This window comes from Bidens hawaiensis, unplaced genomic scaffold (genome assembly GCF_021521415.1).
Source record: "Bidens hawaiensis isolate Kalapana, Puna unplaced genomic scaffold, B.hawaiensis_p1.1 tig00005935_1, whole genome shotgun sequence".
In the NCBI taxonomy this organism is placed as follows: Eukaryota; Viridiplantae; Streptophyta; class Magnoliopsida; order Asterales; family Asteraceae; genus Bidens; species Bidens hawaiensis.
Window position 1 is genome coordinate 898,310 of NW_027491390.1, and position 17,099 is coordinate 915,408.

At 35.0% G+C, this 17,099-nt stretch overlaps 2 protein-coding genes across 2 annotated transcripts; one reads left to right on the forward strand and one right to left on the reverse strand.

The window, feature by feature from the left end:
• Positions 1-26: 26 nt before the first annotated feature.
• On the forward strand, positions 27-1,877 carry LOC143631054 (uncharacterized; the record flags this gene model as incomplete). Its single annotated transcript, XM_077099913.1, has 7 exons — positions 27-116; positions 203-257; positions 343-431; positions 632-659; positions 757-795; positions 891-1,008; positions 1,224-1,877. Coding segments are annotated over 7 exons (567 nt in total), but the record flags the coding sequence as incomplete, so codon positions are not given.
• A 5,512-nt stretch (positions 1,878-7,389) lies between these two features.
• LOC143631083 (zinc finger protein BRUTUS-like) lies at positions 7,390-16,652 on the reverse strand. Its single transcript, XM_077099933.1, has 13 exons — positions 16,333-16,652; positions 13,317-13,721; positions 12,009-12,337; positions 11,702-11,927; positions 11,443-11,611; positions 9,829-10,941; positions 9,332-9,503; positions 8,982-9,203; positions 8,759-8,896; positions 8,441-8,675; positions 8,294-8,353; positions 7,760-7,831; positions 7,390-7,675 (listed from the first exon to the last, which is right to left on the reverse strand). Exons 1-13 carry the CDS (start codon positions 16,642-16,644, stop codon positions 7,544-7,546), a joined length of 3,585 nt encoding a protein of 1,194 aa, XP_076956048.1. The 5' UTR covers positions 16,645-16,652; the 3' UTR covers positions 7,390-7,543.
• Between the last annotated feature and the right edge of the window lie 447 nt (positions 16,653-17,099).

Here is a 17,099-nt window from a genome sequence, read left to right on the forward strand (position 1 = left end):
TTGATTGATTGATTGTATGGTATGTTTTAGTTGAAGATGGGAGTGATGAGAGTAATCCTCGTGTGTTCTTGGATATATCCATTGGTGAATCTTCTCCTGAAAAAGTAGTATTCGAGGTTGGTCGGTTAGTAGTATGTTAATTTGTTTCTTCATTAGCTTATCGATGGATTTTGTTTATTGAATGACTGAACTATATTTGCAGCTTTTTGCTAATGTTGTGCCTAGAACAGCTGAGAACTTTCGAGCATACTGCACAGGTAGGTGTTGCTCTGCTCTGCTTGATCTGCACACATATTATAAGCTATATTATTATTGTTATTGTTATTGTTATTCTTATTGTAGGGGAAAAGGGGATCTCAAAATCTACTGGAAGGCCATTACACTACAAAGGAACTGTATTCGATCATATCATTAGAGGCTCATATGCTCATGTATGTTACTCATATATGCTTATCTCAATCAAATAGCTATTTAACCAAGGGTTTTTTTTCCTTTTTTCTTTTTACAATACTTCTTTTCCATTTAAACGTATACTTTGAGATTCGCGTTTTCAAATGTATAGGGCTGTTTGTTTAGTGAGTTCGTTGACACCACACGTTTATGTAAATTAATTTTTTTTTCGTTGTTGCAGGGAGGTGATTTTTCCGAGGGAGAAGATTGTATGTGTTTTTTCTTTTTGTATCTTGTTTTCGATAAGAGTTTTTTATGCTTCCAGATTTGTATGTGAGGTGATGTTTTGATGCTTTGCATTTGCAGTCACGGGTGGGGAAAGTATCTATGGAGGATGCTTTAAAGGTACAATGTTAAAAATGTTTTAGGAGTTTTTATTATACTACTTAAAACTCAAGTTAGTACTTCTAAGTTTCTAACCTTCTGCGGTTTTTTTGTAGATGAGAATTTTCAACTGCGTCATACTGAACCGGGCATGCTATCTATGGGAAACGGAGGCCCAAATACAAATGGATCTCGATTCCATCTAACCTTCGCACCTGTAAAATGGTTTGACGGGTAACTCATAAGTCCGTTATGGACACATCATTTGCCAAATTGCACTTTCAATGGATGCATTTCAAGTCAATTTCTCTTTTAGGAAGCGTCTTTCAAAATCAACATTCGGTGGTGGCTCATATTATAAGTTTATAATAACATAAACTGATTTAGTTGTTTCATTAGAAATTTATGAGATAAGCCTTATAACCCTTGTTTAATCGGTTATGTGGCAGGTCTCATGTAGTTTTTGGGAAGGTAATACAAGGGATGTCAACCATTAAGCGTATGAGCCAGATCGGAATATCTTCTGGGGTGGTGCGCATTACGGACTGTGGTCAAATTCCCGAAGATAAAGGTATCGTATTTCAAATCCTAAATTGATTCATTCAGATATTTGGATTTGATATAGTTTCTTCTAATCTTGTTCAACACATTGATTACATGTAAAAGCTAGGAAGAGAAAAGAAAAGAAGAATACTAACATTTACCGTTTTGGCCACCTTTTTTAGACAGTAGCAAGAATCTGAGTTCGCGACAGATTGAGTGGATGCTCGCATGCATACGCGACATTGCCAGTGTGGGGGATATTAACATACCGGAATATCCAGATTCTTGACCCCGTTCGCAGACAGGATGAGCTGGTATTTGGTTTGGCTTTTGAGCTGTAGTTTATACTTACCTGATGTATTTTGTTTGACTTATGACTGTAATTATTTTGCTGGATCTTCTAACGCCAAACTAGGAGAATCTTTTTGTGATTTTGTAACCAGCTAGCTCATGTTATGTAATGATGTTTCATATTATTATGCCATATTTCTGTATATGTAATGTATCTTAAGTTAAAGGCTATATCATATCGCCTGTGGCTGTGTTTTGTGATTCCGAGAAGGCCAAAATTAGACCTGCAAACTATTATATTATATAATATGAGGTTAAGCGAGTTAAAGTTGATTCTGTTTATGTGAGCTCGTTTGATCTAATATAGCGGGGGGTCCAAGGGTACATTGGGGGCAAAGTTTTAGGCTTCCAATTTTAGTATCCGGACCAGACACTTTTGTCAGCAGGTACATAAATTATGTGGAGTCAAAACAAGTCGGGTCAAAGTGAGTCGATAAAAATATGTTTAGTTAACAAACATAAATCTTTGGCGTGTTTTTTTTTTGTATTTATGCTATTTAAGTCACCTAAAACAAGGAAAAAAATTGATTAAACACAACAATAAAAACACATGATATTGTCCGGGAACTCTAGTATTTAAGAATTATTTGGATTTGTCAAGATGGAAATTAATTGGTGAACCGAACACTTGCAAACTTATCGCGCTAACATATTTTGTTTGATAGAGGAGGTTTGAGCCTTACTTATTTATATTTTTTTTAGTATAATAAGAAAAAAGAGATGGTAGAGGTGGACAGATCGGGTTTTTCAATTTCCCCGGTTTCAGGTATGAAACTGGGTTTGGATATGACTGAGTATTAGAAAATCGGGTATTGGCAAATGACAATACCCAGGTCGGGTTCAGGTCTTGGTATTGCTTATAAAAACCATACCCTATGTACCGGGTTCGGGTCGAGTATAGAACGAGTATTCTAAAACCGGGTATATGAATACCCTATTTCCGAGTATTTAAAAAGCCAATTTCAGGGTTTTTTTTCGAGTTTTTTCCTAGTATAGATTGAACTTTTTAAAGGGTTGCGTATTTTTCGAGGTATAGATCGGGTATTTGAAAAACCCGGTTCCGGGTATGGAACCGGTTTCGGTTTTCGGGTATTACCGGGTACAAATCGGGTCCGGTTCGGGTATTTTTTTTTATACTGAAATGCATACCCTATCCGTACCCTATGGATACGGGTTCGTATTAAACACCCGGGTATAAAAAACCGGTTTCGGTTTTTTTGTTTTCACCTCTCAGAGACGGTTCCCTTCATTCACAACCCTTGATGGCCCATTTTTATTTTCGTCCGGCCCAATGTGTTTCGTCCAAGGCCGGCCCACTGAATGTGTTGAAATGTTACACTTGAAACTTGAAAGTAATTAGGTCATCTTGTTCTTACAGTCGCACTTAAAAAAAAGCAAGATCTGAAGCTTCTTTGATTCTTCTTCATTCTAAGGTATATGAACTAGTGTTACTTTCTTTCTTTCCTACATGTTTCATGTGTTGTCTCCATTTTGTCTCCATTTTGTCTCTTATACAAAGTTCCATTTTTTTTTACTTCAATGGTCCCCCATTTTGTTTTATTATATGTTTTGTTTCCTTTGTGAAAGATGATTTTTAAGAGCCTTACAAAATCTATAATTAATTGTATGATTTTAAGACAAAATACATACATACCTTTTTAGATCCAAAGAGTGAGCTACACACACACACACACGTGTTAATCTCTTAATTTTATTGTTTTAATTACACACGTGGACGGCAGGAAGAGATCCCTTTATTTTAGTTTACATGTGACAATTATTATATCTAATAATAATTTACATTTAATTATAAACACTGATTAAGATTAATTTAATGTTTGGCTTGGGTTAGATTCTCTTTATCTAATTGCATTAAATAGCATATAAAAACAAGTAAAAGTCCTAATTAAAGTAAATCACACTTCTTGCTTGCAGGTCCGTAGAGTTCAGATCTGAGCTAGGGACGGTAAAGTTTGAAAAAATTTAGCTCCGTTACCTGTATTTCATTCAAAATTCGGGAATTACCGGTACCGAAAACTCATAACTTGATACCAACGATATCCCAATTTGCTCATCCTAGGTCTACGACATCAAACTTCGTTATTGTTTTCCCATGTGGTAAACAAACATAAATGAACATATATGAATAAATGTAATGAACACAAACAAACATTAACAAACGTATATGAAAACACTAAAATAAACACAAATTAACAAATATAAAACCTTTAAGTAGACGATTCATCTGAATAATATTTAATTATTTACATAAAGGAACATAAATTGACGAACATAAACGAACGTTCATGAACATAAACGAACGAACAGAACATGTGTTCATGTTCGTTCGTTTAATTAAACGAACACAAATTTTGTATTCATGTTAGTTCGTTTATTAAAATAAACGAACTTCCCCAAACGGTTCACGGACCGTTGAGCGTTCGGTTCATTTACATAATCACAGCCTAGTTATATGGCACCCACATACTTAATTGTTTATGGTTTCCATCTTTTTTGACGCAACATAATGCTGCAGATTTCCTTCGGACCTGTGTTGGAGAGACTCTACTCATGAACAGTGGCGGACCCAGGATTTTTTGCCAATGGGGTCCCATATTTTTGGTGTTTAAATTTTTCGGGTCGGTCGTTGTTCAGGTCGGGTCGAGGCGAAGAACATAATAAAAAACAATATCATAATAAAACTTTCTTTTCAATCATCACTACCTGAACGGGTCAAAATGGGTCGGGTTGACACATAAACACTTTGTTTTCCCTTTCTTAAACATTTTTGAGATAGAACCTAGATCCACCCTTTCATAAGCATGTGTTGAAAACCATTAACTTAAACTAGTGAAAAATAAAACTGATATTTTAAAGTGTTTGAATGTTTCTAAAGAAACCATGCATAAAGTTGAAAACAATGATATGTATTTTAGAGGTGTTTGAATGTTTCCAAAGTTATCATTGCAACATTAGCAATCAAATGATTGATTAACACTAAAAATTAACACAAAAAACCAAAAACTGAGCCTTGTAAGACTTGAACCCATGACCTTTCAAAGATAAAACAAGGGACTTTCCACCAGACCACATCAACATTAATAGTATGGGTTCCAAGTATTAAATCTTATGGGGTCCTTAAACAATTTAATATACCGCTTCTAATAAATTTTTAAAAAACATTGGTGTCCCGGGACCCCGATCCACACTATGTGGGTCCGCCCCTGCTCATGAATCCACATGCAAAACTATTGGGGAACGAAGTGTAATTTATTTTTTTGTTTGACTTGATTTTTTATTTTAACATATATAATTATTTATCTATCTAATGTTTATTTTTCCCATTGACAGACTTGGTCCAAACCAAAAAGGGTTTCTTTACTCGGTGAGAAATGTCTATCCGGATGTATGGACCCAACAAAAAGAATCAAGTGTAGCCAATAGCATGACACATATGCTAACAATTATCAACCGCATGAGAATGCGCGATGAAAACCTACATTTGTCACCAAACGCTTTATTTAGTATAATGAGGTCGGACGGTATTTCACCTGTTGGAGCGGCGCGCGTAGTTATGGATGGAGAGCTTGAAGAACACGAGTATTCCGAACCCCTATATGAGTCGGTCAAGAATTTTCAATACAAAGATAACAGTAGAAGATATAGAGTTGAGGATTTTGGGTATGTGGAGGGAGATGGCGAAATTGTTGCAAAGTTAAAAGAAAACTTTGGTCCTGGAGGGCGTCGGTACCCACTGATAGCATTTTGCCATCAAATGGGTTCTTTTGAAAGAAATGAAGTTGCTTTCCAAGCTAATATGCGTAACCTTGGGGTGCATTTAATAGCACAAAAGACATCCTTCCTCAAAATTATATAAAACATGCAATGTTGATTACAGGAATATATACTATGGTTGACAATCCTAGGATAAAGGATTTGAGTGTCGAGTTGAAGAACTCACGGGGAGCAGATTGGGGCGATGGTGGGTATGCGTGGGCGACAGTTGATCTATTCAAGTTCATCGGTGTATCGATAATGGAGGGTGATAATGATGCGATCACTGATTAACTTGTTTAACCTAACTTTATTTATGAGTTCATCATTGTTGTTAACTTTCTTGTTATTTGTTAAAATTAGTACTTGATTATAGGGATGGTACACCGGTACCATTTGGTCATATCCCTACCTGATTATGGTTAATTCAAACACATTTTGTGGTGTTTAAAAATTTATGGTGAAGAGTTGTAATCGTTTTGTAATTTGATGATTTCTTTATCATATATTATCGCGCGAATGATTATCATTGATGATTCTTTATCGCTTTTGATTGTGATGGTGAAAAAAAATGTAATGTTTAACTCAACAGGAAACGCCACGTTTATATGTGATGGTGAAGCCGCATATAAGCATGAATCGAGTTGGTGTATGTTAATCATAAGCGGATCTACAGGGTGTCAGAGGGTCTACCGAATTACCGGAAATATTTATATTTAACTTGTGGGCTTTATCCCTCACGTCGGCTCGGTTTTGAAGACAGAAAAGTTGAAAAAAAGAATCAATAAATCTAGCGAATGAACTCACGTCGTACTTTCATTCCATAGCTACATGGAAGAAGTGTTAGCAGCCTTAAATTCCAAAGAATTGAAGAAAAGATTTGATCTAAGGATGAAGGTGGAGAATGGTTGGTGGTGAGAGTAAGATTATATCAAAGAAGTTAGAAAAAAAAGAGGGGGGTGGGGTGGGGGGGGGGGGGGAGATCTAGTTCAAGATCCAAGTCCAAAGTGAAGAGAAAATGTTTTGTATGTAATTCAGAAACACACCTTAAAAGGAAATGTCCATAATAAAAAAAAAGATGATACGCCAGTGGTAACTCAACGATACCGAAGAACGATAACTATGTTTTCAGTAGGATCGGTTTTACCATTCAAAAGGGGGTGGCGGCGCAGCTTGTTGCCCACTTACCCGCCTCTCTGTTATAACTTGATCATTTTTTTTTAATTAAATGATGATTCATCTTATGGATATGAGAGTTCAAAATGATGTCATGAATGTATACTTTGCTGATGTTAAAGATGGTTGAACCTTGAACTCTGGATGCTCTTGCATCCTGCTTTTAAAAATAATATATAAAGAAATTTTATTAATTAATTGTGTGTTATTATTTATTTACGATTAAATAAAACAAAATAATAGTGAATGAGATGTGGGCTCAAGTAAAATGGACTTAGAGTTAATTATAGACTTAAGGTGTAAATGAGCCTAAGATTCATGAGCTTGGAGTATTTAATCTCCTTAAACCCCTCATCTCCAATTTTGCCTCCACACACTCAAAACACACACAAACACTTCTCCTTCACTTCTCCTAAGATTCATGAGGTGGCGGCCACAGCGTTGCCATTGTGGTTTAGTGACCCTGCTGTGGAATTTGAAATGATGATGACTACGCTAAAATATATTTGATATAACAATGGTGGTGTTGACGAATTCGACAAGGTGGCAACAATGGTTTTGCGATGGTGACGAAGGTGTTTGCATATAGTGGTGACTAAGGTGTCTGCAACGACGATAGTGTTGGCAAAGGTAATAGCAGTGACGGTAGTGGTGTAGAGAAGGTGCTTACCCATTTAGCCATTTTAAGTAAGCAAGTTTTATAAAAGTACTTACTTTGTAACAAAACTGGCTGTTATATGATTTGTAGTAACCAAAATAAGCATAACATGTCTCTTAGCAAATGCTCTGAAAACAAAATGTCAGGATCAATCATGACCCGTCGTACAAAACCGCTTATAAAACTGTCCTGCCTTTATATATATAGAACATGAAGTTAAAAAAAAGATGTCCTCAACTCTCTACTGTATTTACACAATTTTACCTTCTAGTTTGAACAATCAGCAACTGAATCGACCTTAATTACGCGGGTGTTGTAAGATCCGCAGGAACCACACTTGTGGTAAAGCCAGTGAAAAGGAGCACTGCCTTTTTTGTCACAGTCGTTGCATAGTATATCCTGAATAAATTTTAGCAAAAGTGAGTATACAGAACATGCTAATAAAATTTTGTTAAAATGGAACTAAAGTTTAAAAAACTTCACCTGACAGCGGTTTCTATACTCTTCTGGAAGCACCTCAGAAGCCATTAAAGCATCAAGCATACCAAAATATACCTTCAAGACAAAATATTTCATCAATTCCAAAAACTGGACCTTCAAAAACCGAAAATTCGGTATCGGAATGTTTCAAAACCGTTTGGTTTCAGTTTTCTCAGTCTTGCCATTTCAGGCTTAAATATTTTTTTTTGCTTTTGCCCAAAATAATGAATTTGACCCTAAACTTTTTAATAATTAACGATTAATTAGATTATTACACATTTGTGTCTAAAATTTTTGGGCAGCACCATTTATAACTTTATTATAAATTACTTAACATTCAAAAATAAAAATTATAATACACAAACTTAATAACAAAAGTCGGCTTTTTCGATTTTTGGTACATGCAAAACCGAAACTGAAACAAAAAATTGGGTTTGGAAAAAAATAACATAAAACCAAGCCATCAATTTTGGGTTGGGCTCAGTTATTTCTGTTCAATTATGTTGGATATATCAGTTATAGGTTATCTTGACTTACCGACATATCTCCCATGGATTTGCTGCATATTGGACAAATGTAGTGTGTGCACGCGTATGCCTATAAGAGATAAAACCAACAATAACTCATCATAAAAAGTTTTGGATAATGAAAAGAAAAATAGGAAAATTTGTAACAGGTTGCTACCTGGAAGCAAGCCGAGTGCATAAAATGACCACAAGGAAGTGCCCGGACCGCTGCACTTGATGTAAACAAAAAATCACAGCAAATAGGGCAGTTCGTCTCTAAACCTTTCTCCCGACACTTATGATCCACTAACTTTATCCCCAAACAGTAGTTGCATGTCATGCAATGAAAGAAGTCGATCCCTAGCCCCTTTCCAAGCCGACACAAATTGCAAAACGGGCAATGATACACAGTCCTGAAATTAAAAAAATAAAACAAAATAAAATAAAATAATAACTTGTGAAAATGTTGTTTAATTGTTTAATCTTAAATATTCACCTTTCGTCATCAAAGAACTTGCAGTAGCTACAATAATATTTTGCCATGGAAAGTCCATTGCAAGATGGAGTTGAGCAGATTGGTCCAACAGGTTGAACTTTCAAGCAGTTCATACACATCATTTCAGTTGTAGCTTTCCTGATATAGCAAAAAAGTTTTATAATTACTACTATTATTCAACTAAATCCAAAAGAAATGATACATTAAACTATTATCAGGTTACCTGTCCATTGTGTGGTCACTGACATTATCATGGCAGAACCTGCATGTAAATAGCTTTTGACAACAAGCAGCACGAAGCTTGCAGTTGCGTTTATAATGTTCACAGCCAAATACTTGTTTTTCTGCATCACGGAATGAAGGCGAGCATCCATGAAGACCTTCACCATCTAACATGTCACCTTTTCTTTCTTGAGGTAACTTCTGCTGAGCAGCAATCCAACGACTGCATTAATCGTTACATAAATAAGTCAACAAGAACGTATACATTTGACAGGTAGCAGTTTCAACCCAACCATCTTGCCAACACTAAGAATTTTAAATAAATGAAAAATAACAAAAAGAAAAACACACCTGGTCATAAGGTTTTGAATGAGGTAAGCCTTCCTTCTGGGATCAAGAGTCGGATCCCTAGAAACTTTTCTTATCTCTGATTCGAGCTCGTTTTGATTCATCCGAAATATATCCTTCCACCCAGGCTTGAAGGTATAATCATTTGAATCCAAGGCTTCATGTGACTCGGATCCTAAATGTATGAATATCATTATAAGAACAGAAAAAACATACTTAAACCAAAAGAAACATCAAATGTTCAAAAACTAGTTCAGGTAATAACGGGTTATCAAGTGTCACATAGAAGTTAACATGGTCAAAAGTTCCAGACTTGTCAGCTGCCATGTCATACTAAATGTATGAATATCATTATAATAACAGAAATACACATTTAGATTAAAAAAAAAGACATCAAACGTTTGTCAAGAAATAAGTAACATGGTCAAAAGTTGCAGACATGTCAGCTGCCATGTCATCAAATAAAAATATAAAAAAATTGTAGAAGCCAAATAACAAACCTTGTGACATATTTTTATCTGATTCGGATGGTGACGCCTCGGAAGACGGGGAAGATCCTTCCCACCATTCATTAAGCCACTCTGTAAACATAGTATTTTTAGTAGCTTGTTTCCACGTGTCCATCATTGTGTTCTGTTCCTCCTGAGTAAGTACGGATGTTACCCATGGCAACATCGACTGCAACACCTCAGCACCCGTGGTACCAATTATCCGGCCCACAAGCTTATCTTGTTCCTCAACAGAAAAATGTCTATCAAACAAAGGCCAAAGTTCATATTCTTCACGCAAAATATGCTGATCTAGTGTCACCCTAATGGACTTACACATCCCTTGAACCTTAGTTGCCAGCTCAGCATAATTTCTCAAAGTATCATTACTGTTGGAAGAAACAGATTTACTTTTGTCATGAAGTTCACAAAGTTCAAAAAGTGAAGTTGATATATCCTCAAAAAGCTTTTCTTCTTGCTTGTGGTCTAATGTGTACGAGTGACTCACGTTATGTAACGTTTCCTTTGATTCTAACGCGGGAAACACAATATCATCCTCCGCGTTACTGTGTGCTCGATATAAACCCCATAACAAACGAAACCTACCATTAAACTGATGTAAAAAATTCTCGTTTGACTCGTTTAGTTTTCCCGACTCAACGTCTAAAAACTCCAAATCCTTACGAATCGCTTTATGGAATTTGAAAATTGTATCGATTGGTCGGCCTGTACCCTCGTCTATCAAACTTATGCCTGTTTCCCAGTGAAAAAGGCTGGAAGTTAACGAAGGAGCAGACGGGCCGAATGATAAAGACCGTAAAGATTTTGTGGGACCCGCTACTAATTTGTTACTGTTCATCCCAAGCCCCGGAACACAACAAGATTGCTTTACTTCAACGGTTAGGGTTCCGGTACTACCGTTGCTTTCTTTTCGTGAAGTGGAACCGGGCCGTTTGGTTGGCGGGTTGCATGGACATAAAGATGGGCCCGACCCATCACTTTCTTCTAGAAATGCTTTTGCGGGACAGCATCCGGTTGCACCAGAAGATAAACATGTTTCGCGTGGTCGGGCTTTGCAGGCCCAACCCAAAAAGAGTGTCACGAGAGCATTATCCAAAGCAGGGGCTAACCAAAACACCATACTAAGTTAATGAATTTGCTAATTAGCAACAAATGACATAAAAATTTATTTTTTGTAAACAAACAGAGCGTTCAGTGAACACTTCGTGAACCATTTGGCGGGATGTTCTTTTATTTTATAAACGAACGAACATGAACAAAAATTTTTGATCATTTAGTTAAACAAACAGACATTAACACGTCCAGTTCGCTCATTATGTTCGCGAACGTTCATTATTTTAAATTCGTTCATATATGTTCATTACTTAATGTTCAGTTATGTTTGTTCGTTTACATTTATGAAACCGTTCGTTTATACTGTTAACTCAAGAACATAAACAAACAAGCATATTCATTTTCTTAACAAACGTGACGAACAATAAAACCCTGCTCGTTTAATTGCCCATGTTCGATCATTTGTTCGGTTAAAGTTAAACTAACAAACATGAACATGCTCCATTCTCTTCCTTTACAAGCCTAGTAAATATTAAAAGGAGAGATACATACCTGCCATATGCATGTTATGAAGAAACGATTTTGCTTCTTCTTCAGTAAGTGATCCAACTAACCATGGTAACACACACTCGATTAATCTCAAAGGCATCACACATAAACTTTGGTATAGAAGCTCTCGTTGCTTTTTGGGACTAAAATGCTTGCGTGCAAGTGGGAGAACCTATGATGAATAAAAGAAAAGTTAGTTGCAGAAGGTAAAATAGTGAGAGAGAAAAAATGTTCTCTTTTGTGTGTAAGGTTGGTTGGTTACCTGAAGTTCTTCAGTTTTGAAGTGGTTATCAATTATAGTCATGATATGATCAGCATGTGAGCACAATTTGGAACAAAATTCAGATGAAGATGAGTTTGCTCCATCATTTTCGATATTTTCAATCAGGCATCTAAATTTGTCAAATTCACTTTCCTCTTCTGCATGCTCCTTGGCAAATGACAGCTCAGCATCTACAGCAGGGAATATAACTTTGTCTTCTGCAATGCTGCACCAAAAGTGTAAAAAATAATATCAAAACATTATAATAATGGAAAGATGTTATGTTATGTGATTTATGTTTTATTACCTATGGAATATGCAAACTTCTGCAATAAACTGCAGTCTTTTATTAAATGCAGACAAATCTGAAAAATCCCCAGATAATTGTATCCTTCTAGCAGCTTCAGCTATATCAACTAATTCCTTTTTTATAGCTTTGTGCCAGTGCAATATTTCATCAACTGGACTATCTAGAGATGAGTCTGAAGACCTTAAAAAAGATTCTTGTTTACTGGGTCGAGAAGATGAGCATGCACAGCTTCCTTCAGCCATCGGAGAACACTGATACGTGACATCATCTTCTAATTTTTTTCGTTTCTTGAAACCATTGACACCGTCCATCCACGTGAATATAATCTTTAAGAACACGAGCATATTATTTATCAGAAGGGATGATTGAAACCTTTTAAACTGTTAAATAATTATTCATAGGAAGAATTTCATGTATACCCTTACAAACTTATGGTATACTGTATATACCCAATCCAAACTTAATTTATCATATATGCTCTTAAAAACTAGTTAAAATATCGTATTTATCCATTTCATTAAAACAATTCAAAATGACTATTTTACCCTTATTTTTCTGAAACTTTAAAATTTCTTATTTACCCATTTTTAACCTGAAGTTTAATAAGGAAAGTAAAAAGGTTCAATATGACTTGTTTTAATATAAATATAAATAAATAAGTTTCATATTGGGAGAAAAATACTGTTTATAGATAAATATATATTAAGGTTGAAAATGGGTAGATATGAAACTTTTAATCTTTAGAAAAATAAGGGTAAGAAGGTCATTGTTGAATTCTTTTAAATGAAATACGTAAATATGATATTTAAGCTAGTTTTAAGAGCATATATGATAAATTAAGTTTGGATTGGATATATATGATATTTCACAAGTTTATAAGGGCATTTATGAAATTCCCCCATAAATATAAATAAATAACCATGAAATTCCCCCTTAAATATAAATAGATAATCTTTAAAAATTAAAAAATCACCTGTTGAAGAAGCTTTTCTTCAGGGAAGACTTGTTTTTTATGTAAATAGATAAGTTTCATATTTTGAGAAATATTGTTTAAAGATAAATATATATTAAGGTTGAAAACGGGCATATATGAAATTTCTAATCTTTAGAAAAATAAGGGTAAATGGTCATTGTTGAATTGTTTTTAATGAAATGGGTAAATATGATAACTTAGCTAGTTTTTAAGAGCATATATGATAAATTAAGATTGAATTGGGTATATATGATATTTCACAAGTTTATAAGGGCATGTATGAAATTCCCCCTTAAACATAAATATATAATCTTTGAAGATTATAAAATCACCTGTTGAAGAAGCTTTTCTTCCGGGATTACTCGGCATAAACAATTACGCATTTCTTGGCGTTCATCGGGAGATACCGAGGCCGAAAGCCATGGAAGAAACTCCGCCATCATGTTTACAGGAATGCTGCATAAAAACTGCCAAACTAAAGAAGCTTGTTCTTCAAATGAAAATTTTTCAACAAGCAACGGTATGACCTGTTCCTCTTCCTTGGACATGTGCTGAGTAATTGATGTTAGAAGGGCTCCTGTGCAGGATGCTAATTCTCTTCTAAAGCTTTCTTTATTTTGCATATCTGAATCCAGTAATGCAAAGAGTTGGTCAAATATGGCACTTTCGCCTTCATGCTCAAGAGAATAAGTTCGAGCCACATTCTTGACACGGATATCAAGAGCTGGAAAAATAACCTGTCAACGCAAAAGCGAAAAGGTAATAAAAAGTTACTTTGTGAGTCATCTTCCAGATAAAAATCACAGTAACGGGAAATGAAATGATATGCAGTTCCCTGAAAGAAAATTTCAATGGCTTGGATCAGGAATATAAAGTTGCTAAATTTGATATTAAGAAGATTAACTGAAAACTAATTGCTGAGTACATTATAAAGAAATAGCATAGATCTAGCAATAAGAAACTACCATAAAAATGGGATGCTACAGCCTACAGTAGAGGCCTGCCCTTTCAGACAACACAAGGATTTCATTGTTTGGATTCAAAATGCTTTTAATGCCAAAAAGGTTGCCAAATTAAACTCTAAAAGATCTTTGAAAGGCTCTCAATCTTAGTTTCACATAGTTTTAGTGAAGAACATCTACAAAGGATGCCAATGAGCGACTACTTTGATGGATTACTTTGTATTACCTAAAAGTTACTCGAGCCATTAAGTTATCGTCTTTATTTTATTTAAAATGTATGTGTGGACATCTGTGCCAAAACCAGCTCTACCCATTCTCATGCTTCTTAGACACCACATTGTCAACACGTATGGGCTAAAAAATAAAGAATCCCATAGAACTCAAGTCGCTTGTATGGTATCTATCCTAAGTCTGAATCCCCTTTTTAATCATCTTTCCTAAATCGTATATTACTGACAAAAAAAGATAAAAAGAGGCCAGACCGCCAGACTTATATTAGCATTCAAAGGCTCTTCCTAGTTTTTGTATAACGAAATACAATATGTAATCTAATCCTAAGAAAACAGATACGACCTCCGTAACCAATGAAATTTATATTAATTTTTTTTACTTCCTGATCTGGAGTTTTTCCTTTTATATTACTATCATCAATTTTCCGACTCAGTAAAGTAATATTAATCTACATTAAATACAACGGAAGCAATTTAATAACCTTGACTAATCATCTTTAACAAGGCTGTGTCTAAGTATGATTCTTCATTTCAGAATTGATATTAATGACAAATCCCTCACCCCTAACTGATCATCAATTAAATCATAATTCAGTTGTTACGAAGATCAACAATAAATCCCTCGCAAAAATTACCCCAGTCACTAGTTTAGCATCTCATTTATTGTTTTTTAATACTTCTCACCTTTACAGCTACTTAACTTATATTACCCAAACAAAATTAGCATGAAACATATCTAATACGTTTCTAAACAGTCCAATCACAAACCTAAATATGCACCACCACAAACAAAATTATACTTGCTTTAAAGTTTAAACACCACCATAAATATATTATTTCTCATAATTTACCTCACCTTCAAACTTATTTTTTTAATCTCTATGTTAACCACCTGTTTTATGTCAAGTAAAACAAGATGCACACAGAACCAGATAAACCTAGGGCACTGATCATCAATTAAATCACAATTCCGCAGTTACTAAGGAGATTAAAAACGAATCGTTCGCAAAGATTAGCTCTATCGTTAGTTTAGCATCTCATTTATTGTTATTTAATAGTTCTCATCTTTACAGCTATTTAACTTATATTCCCCCAACAAAATCATCACCACTATCAAAAAATTATCATCAAGCGCATCGAACACATTTCTACACGGTACTCCAATCACAAACCAAAACATACACATATTCACATTCCTAAACTTGCAACAAACTGCCATTTTAACCATTAAAGTTAGCTTTAAAACTTTAACACCACCACACTTATATTATTTCTCATAATTTACCTCACCTTCAACCTTATTTTTCTAATCTCAAGTAAAACAGGATGCACATAGAAACAGATAAACCTAGCGCACACTTTAACCGTGTATGTTAAAAATAATTCCACCAATCATATACATTAATAAACCGTTTGCAAAAACTAGCTCTATCGCTAGTTTAGCATCTCGTTAATTGTTTTAATAGTTCTCATTTTCACAGCTATTTAACTTATATTCCCCAAATATTCCCCAAAACAAAATCATCATCACTATCAAAAACATAGTTGTCAATAGCGGTGATAGCGGGCGCTATAGCACACTACGTAGCGATGCGGCTATAGGCCGCTATATAGTATATACTAAATATCGGTCGTTTAGCGTGATTATAGCGGTATTTAGGTTTTTTTTTTATTTTTAATATAAAATTTGTGAAAAAAACCTATTTTTTAGTCTTGTTTATCGACCAAACAGCTGCACCTTCCACAAGTTCCACTGTAAAAGCTTATTTTGTGAATATAAACCCTAATTACTTGCTTAAAAATTTTCTACTCCTTTATCGCTAAACATGAAATAGTGATAGCCATTTACCGTTGGAGACCCGTCGCTATTCACCGCCATTCGCTGTTAACAACTATGATAAAAAATAACACGAAACATATCACAAACCTAAATATGAACATATTTTGTTATCATTTTGACCATTAAGCTTAGCTTTAAAGCTTAAACACCACCACACATGTATTATTTCTCATAATTTACCTCACCTTGAACCTTATTTTTTTAATCTCTATGTTAACAGATAAACCTAGGGCACACTTTAACCGTATATGTCAAATCAATTCCATCAATAATAAACAAATTGAGGTTAACAATTTAGGTCAATTAAAACACAAACCTCATCTTCAGCATTGCAGTGATGCTTATAAATCGACCGAAGAAAATGATACCGCTTAAGCAGAGGCTCAATCTCCACATGAGAATTCGTCGCAAAATACATAGCGGACTGATGTAACGCATCTAATTCCAACCGTATCGCCTTATGAAAGTACAGAAATATATGCACCGGTGAACTCTGCTTCTTCGCCGGCTTTGTACTGCTCGACGGATCGATCTGGCTCACCGTTGCCGTTCCTCCGCCGGATGCCGCCGTCATCACCGCCACTCCGCCGCCGTCCCGATGCTGCAATCCGGTCAATGGCGTAGCCATTTATAACACGAAATAATCAACGTGTTGTTATTGTAATCTGATTCGGATTTCACAAACCCTAGATGATATGTGATATGTCTCCAGTATGATGAACAACAAATAACAACTTTCTCTCTGGATATTATTATTATTGTTAAGTTAACGGAAGTTTGTTAACTGTTAAAAAGTCTGTTAAATGTTGAATGTTAACTGGTTAATAATAATAATATTGGATGGATGGATGGATGGATAAAGAGGGAGCAATTTATGGTGTGCCACGTGGATAATGGTGGCAGTCAATGTTAAGGCTATTGTAGCGGGGCTATAAAATTAATCGATTTGCGTAATATGACGTCTAGTTAGCAAATTGTGAGTTTTTGTTTTAAGTGTATAATGATGTTGTAGAATCATATATATATACATACACATATATATGATTGATTTTTTTAGAACCGCTTTAAGTTTTAAGAACTCGA

Excerpts from the sequence above, each read along its gene's own strand:
- LOC143631083 (XM_077099933.1), bottom strand. The coding sequence starts at position 16,644 with ATGGCTACGCCATTGACCGGATTGCAGCATCGGGACGGCGGCGGAGTG. Across the intron at positions 11,612-11,701 it reads TCAAAACTGAAGAACTTCAG|GTTCTCCCACTTGCACGCAA; the intron begins GTAACCAACCAA and ends TATTCATCATAG. Across the intron at positions 10,942-11,442 it reads TCATAACATGCATATGGCAG|CCCCTGCTTTGGATAATGCT; the intron begins GTATGTATCTCT and ends TGTTTTGGTTAG.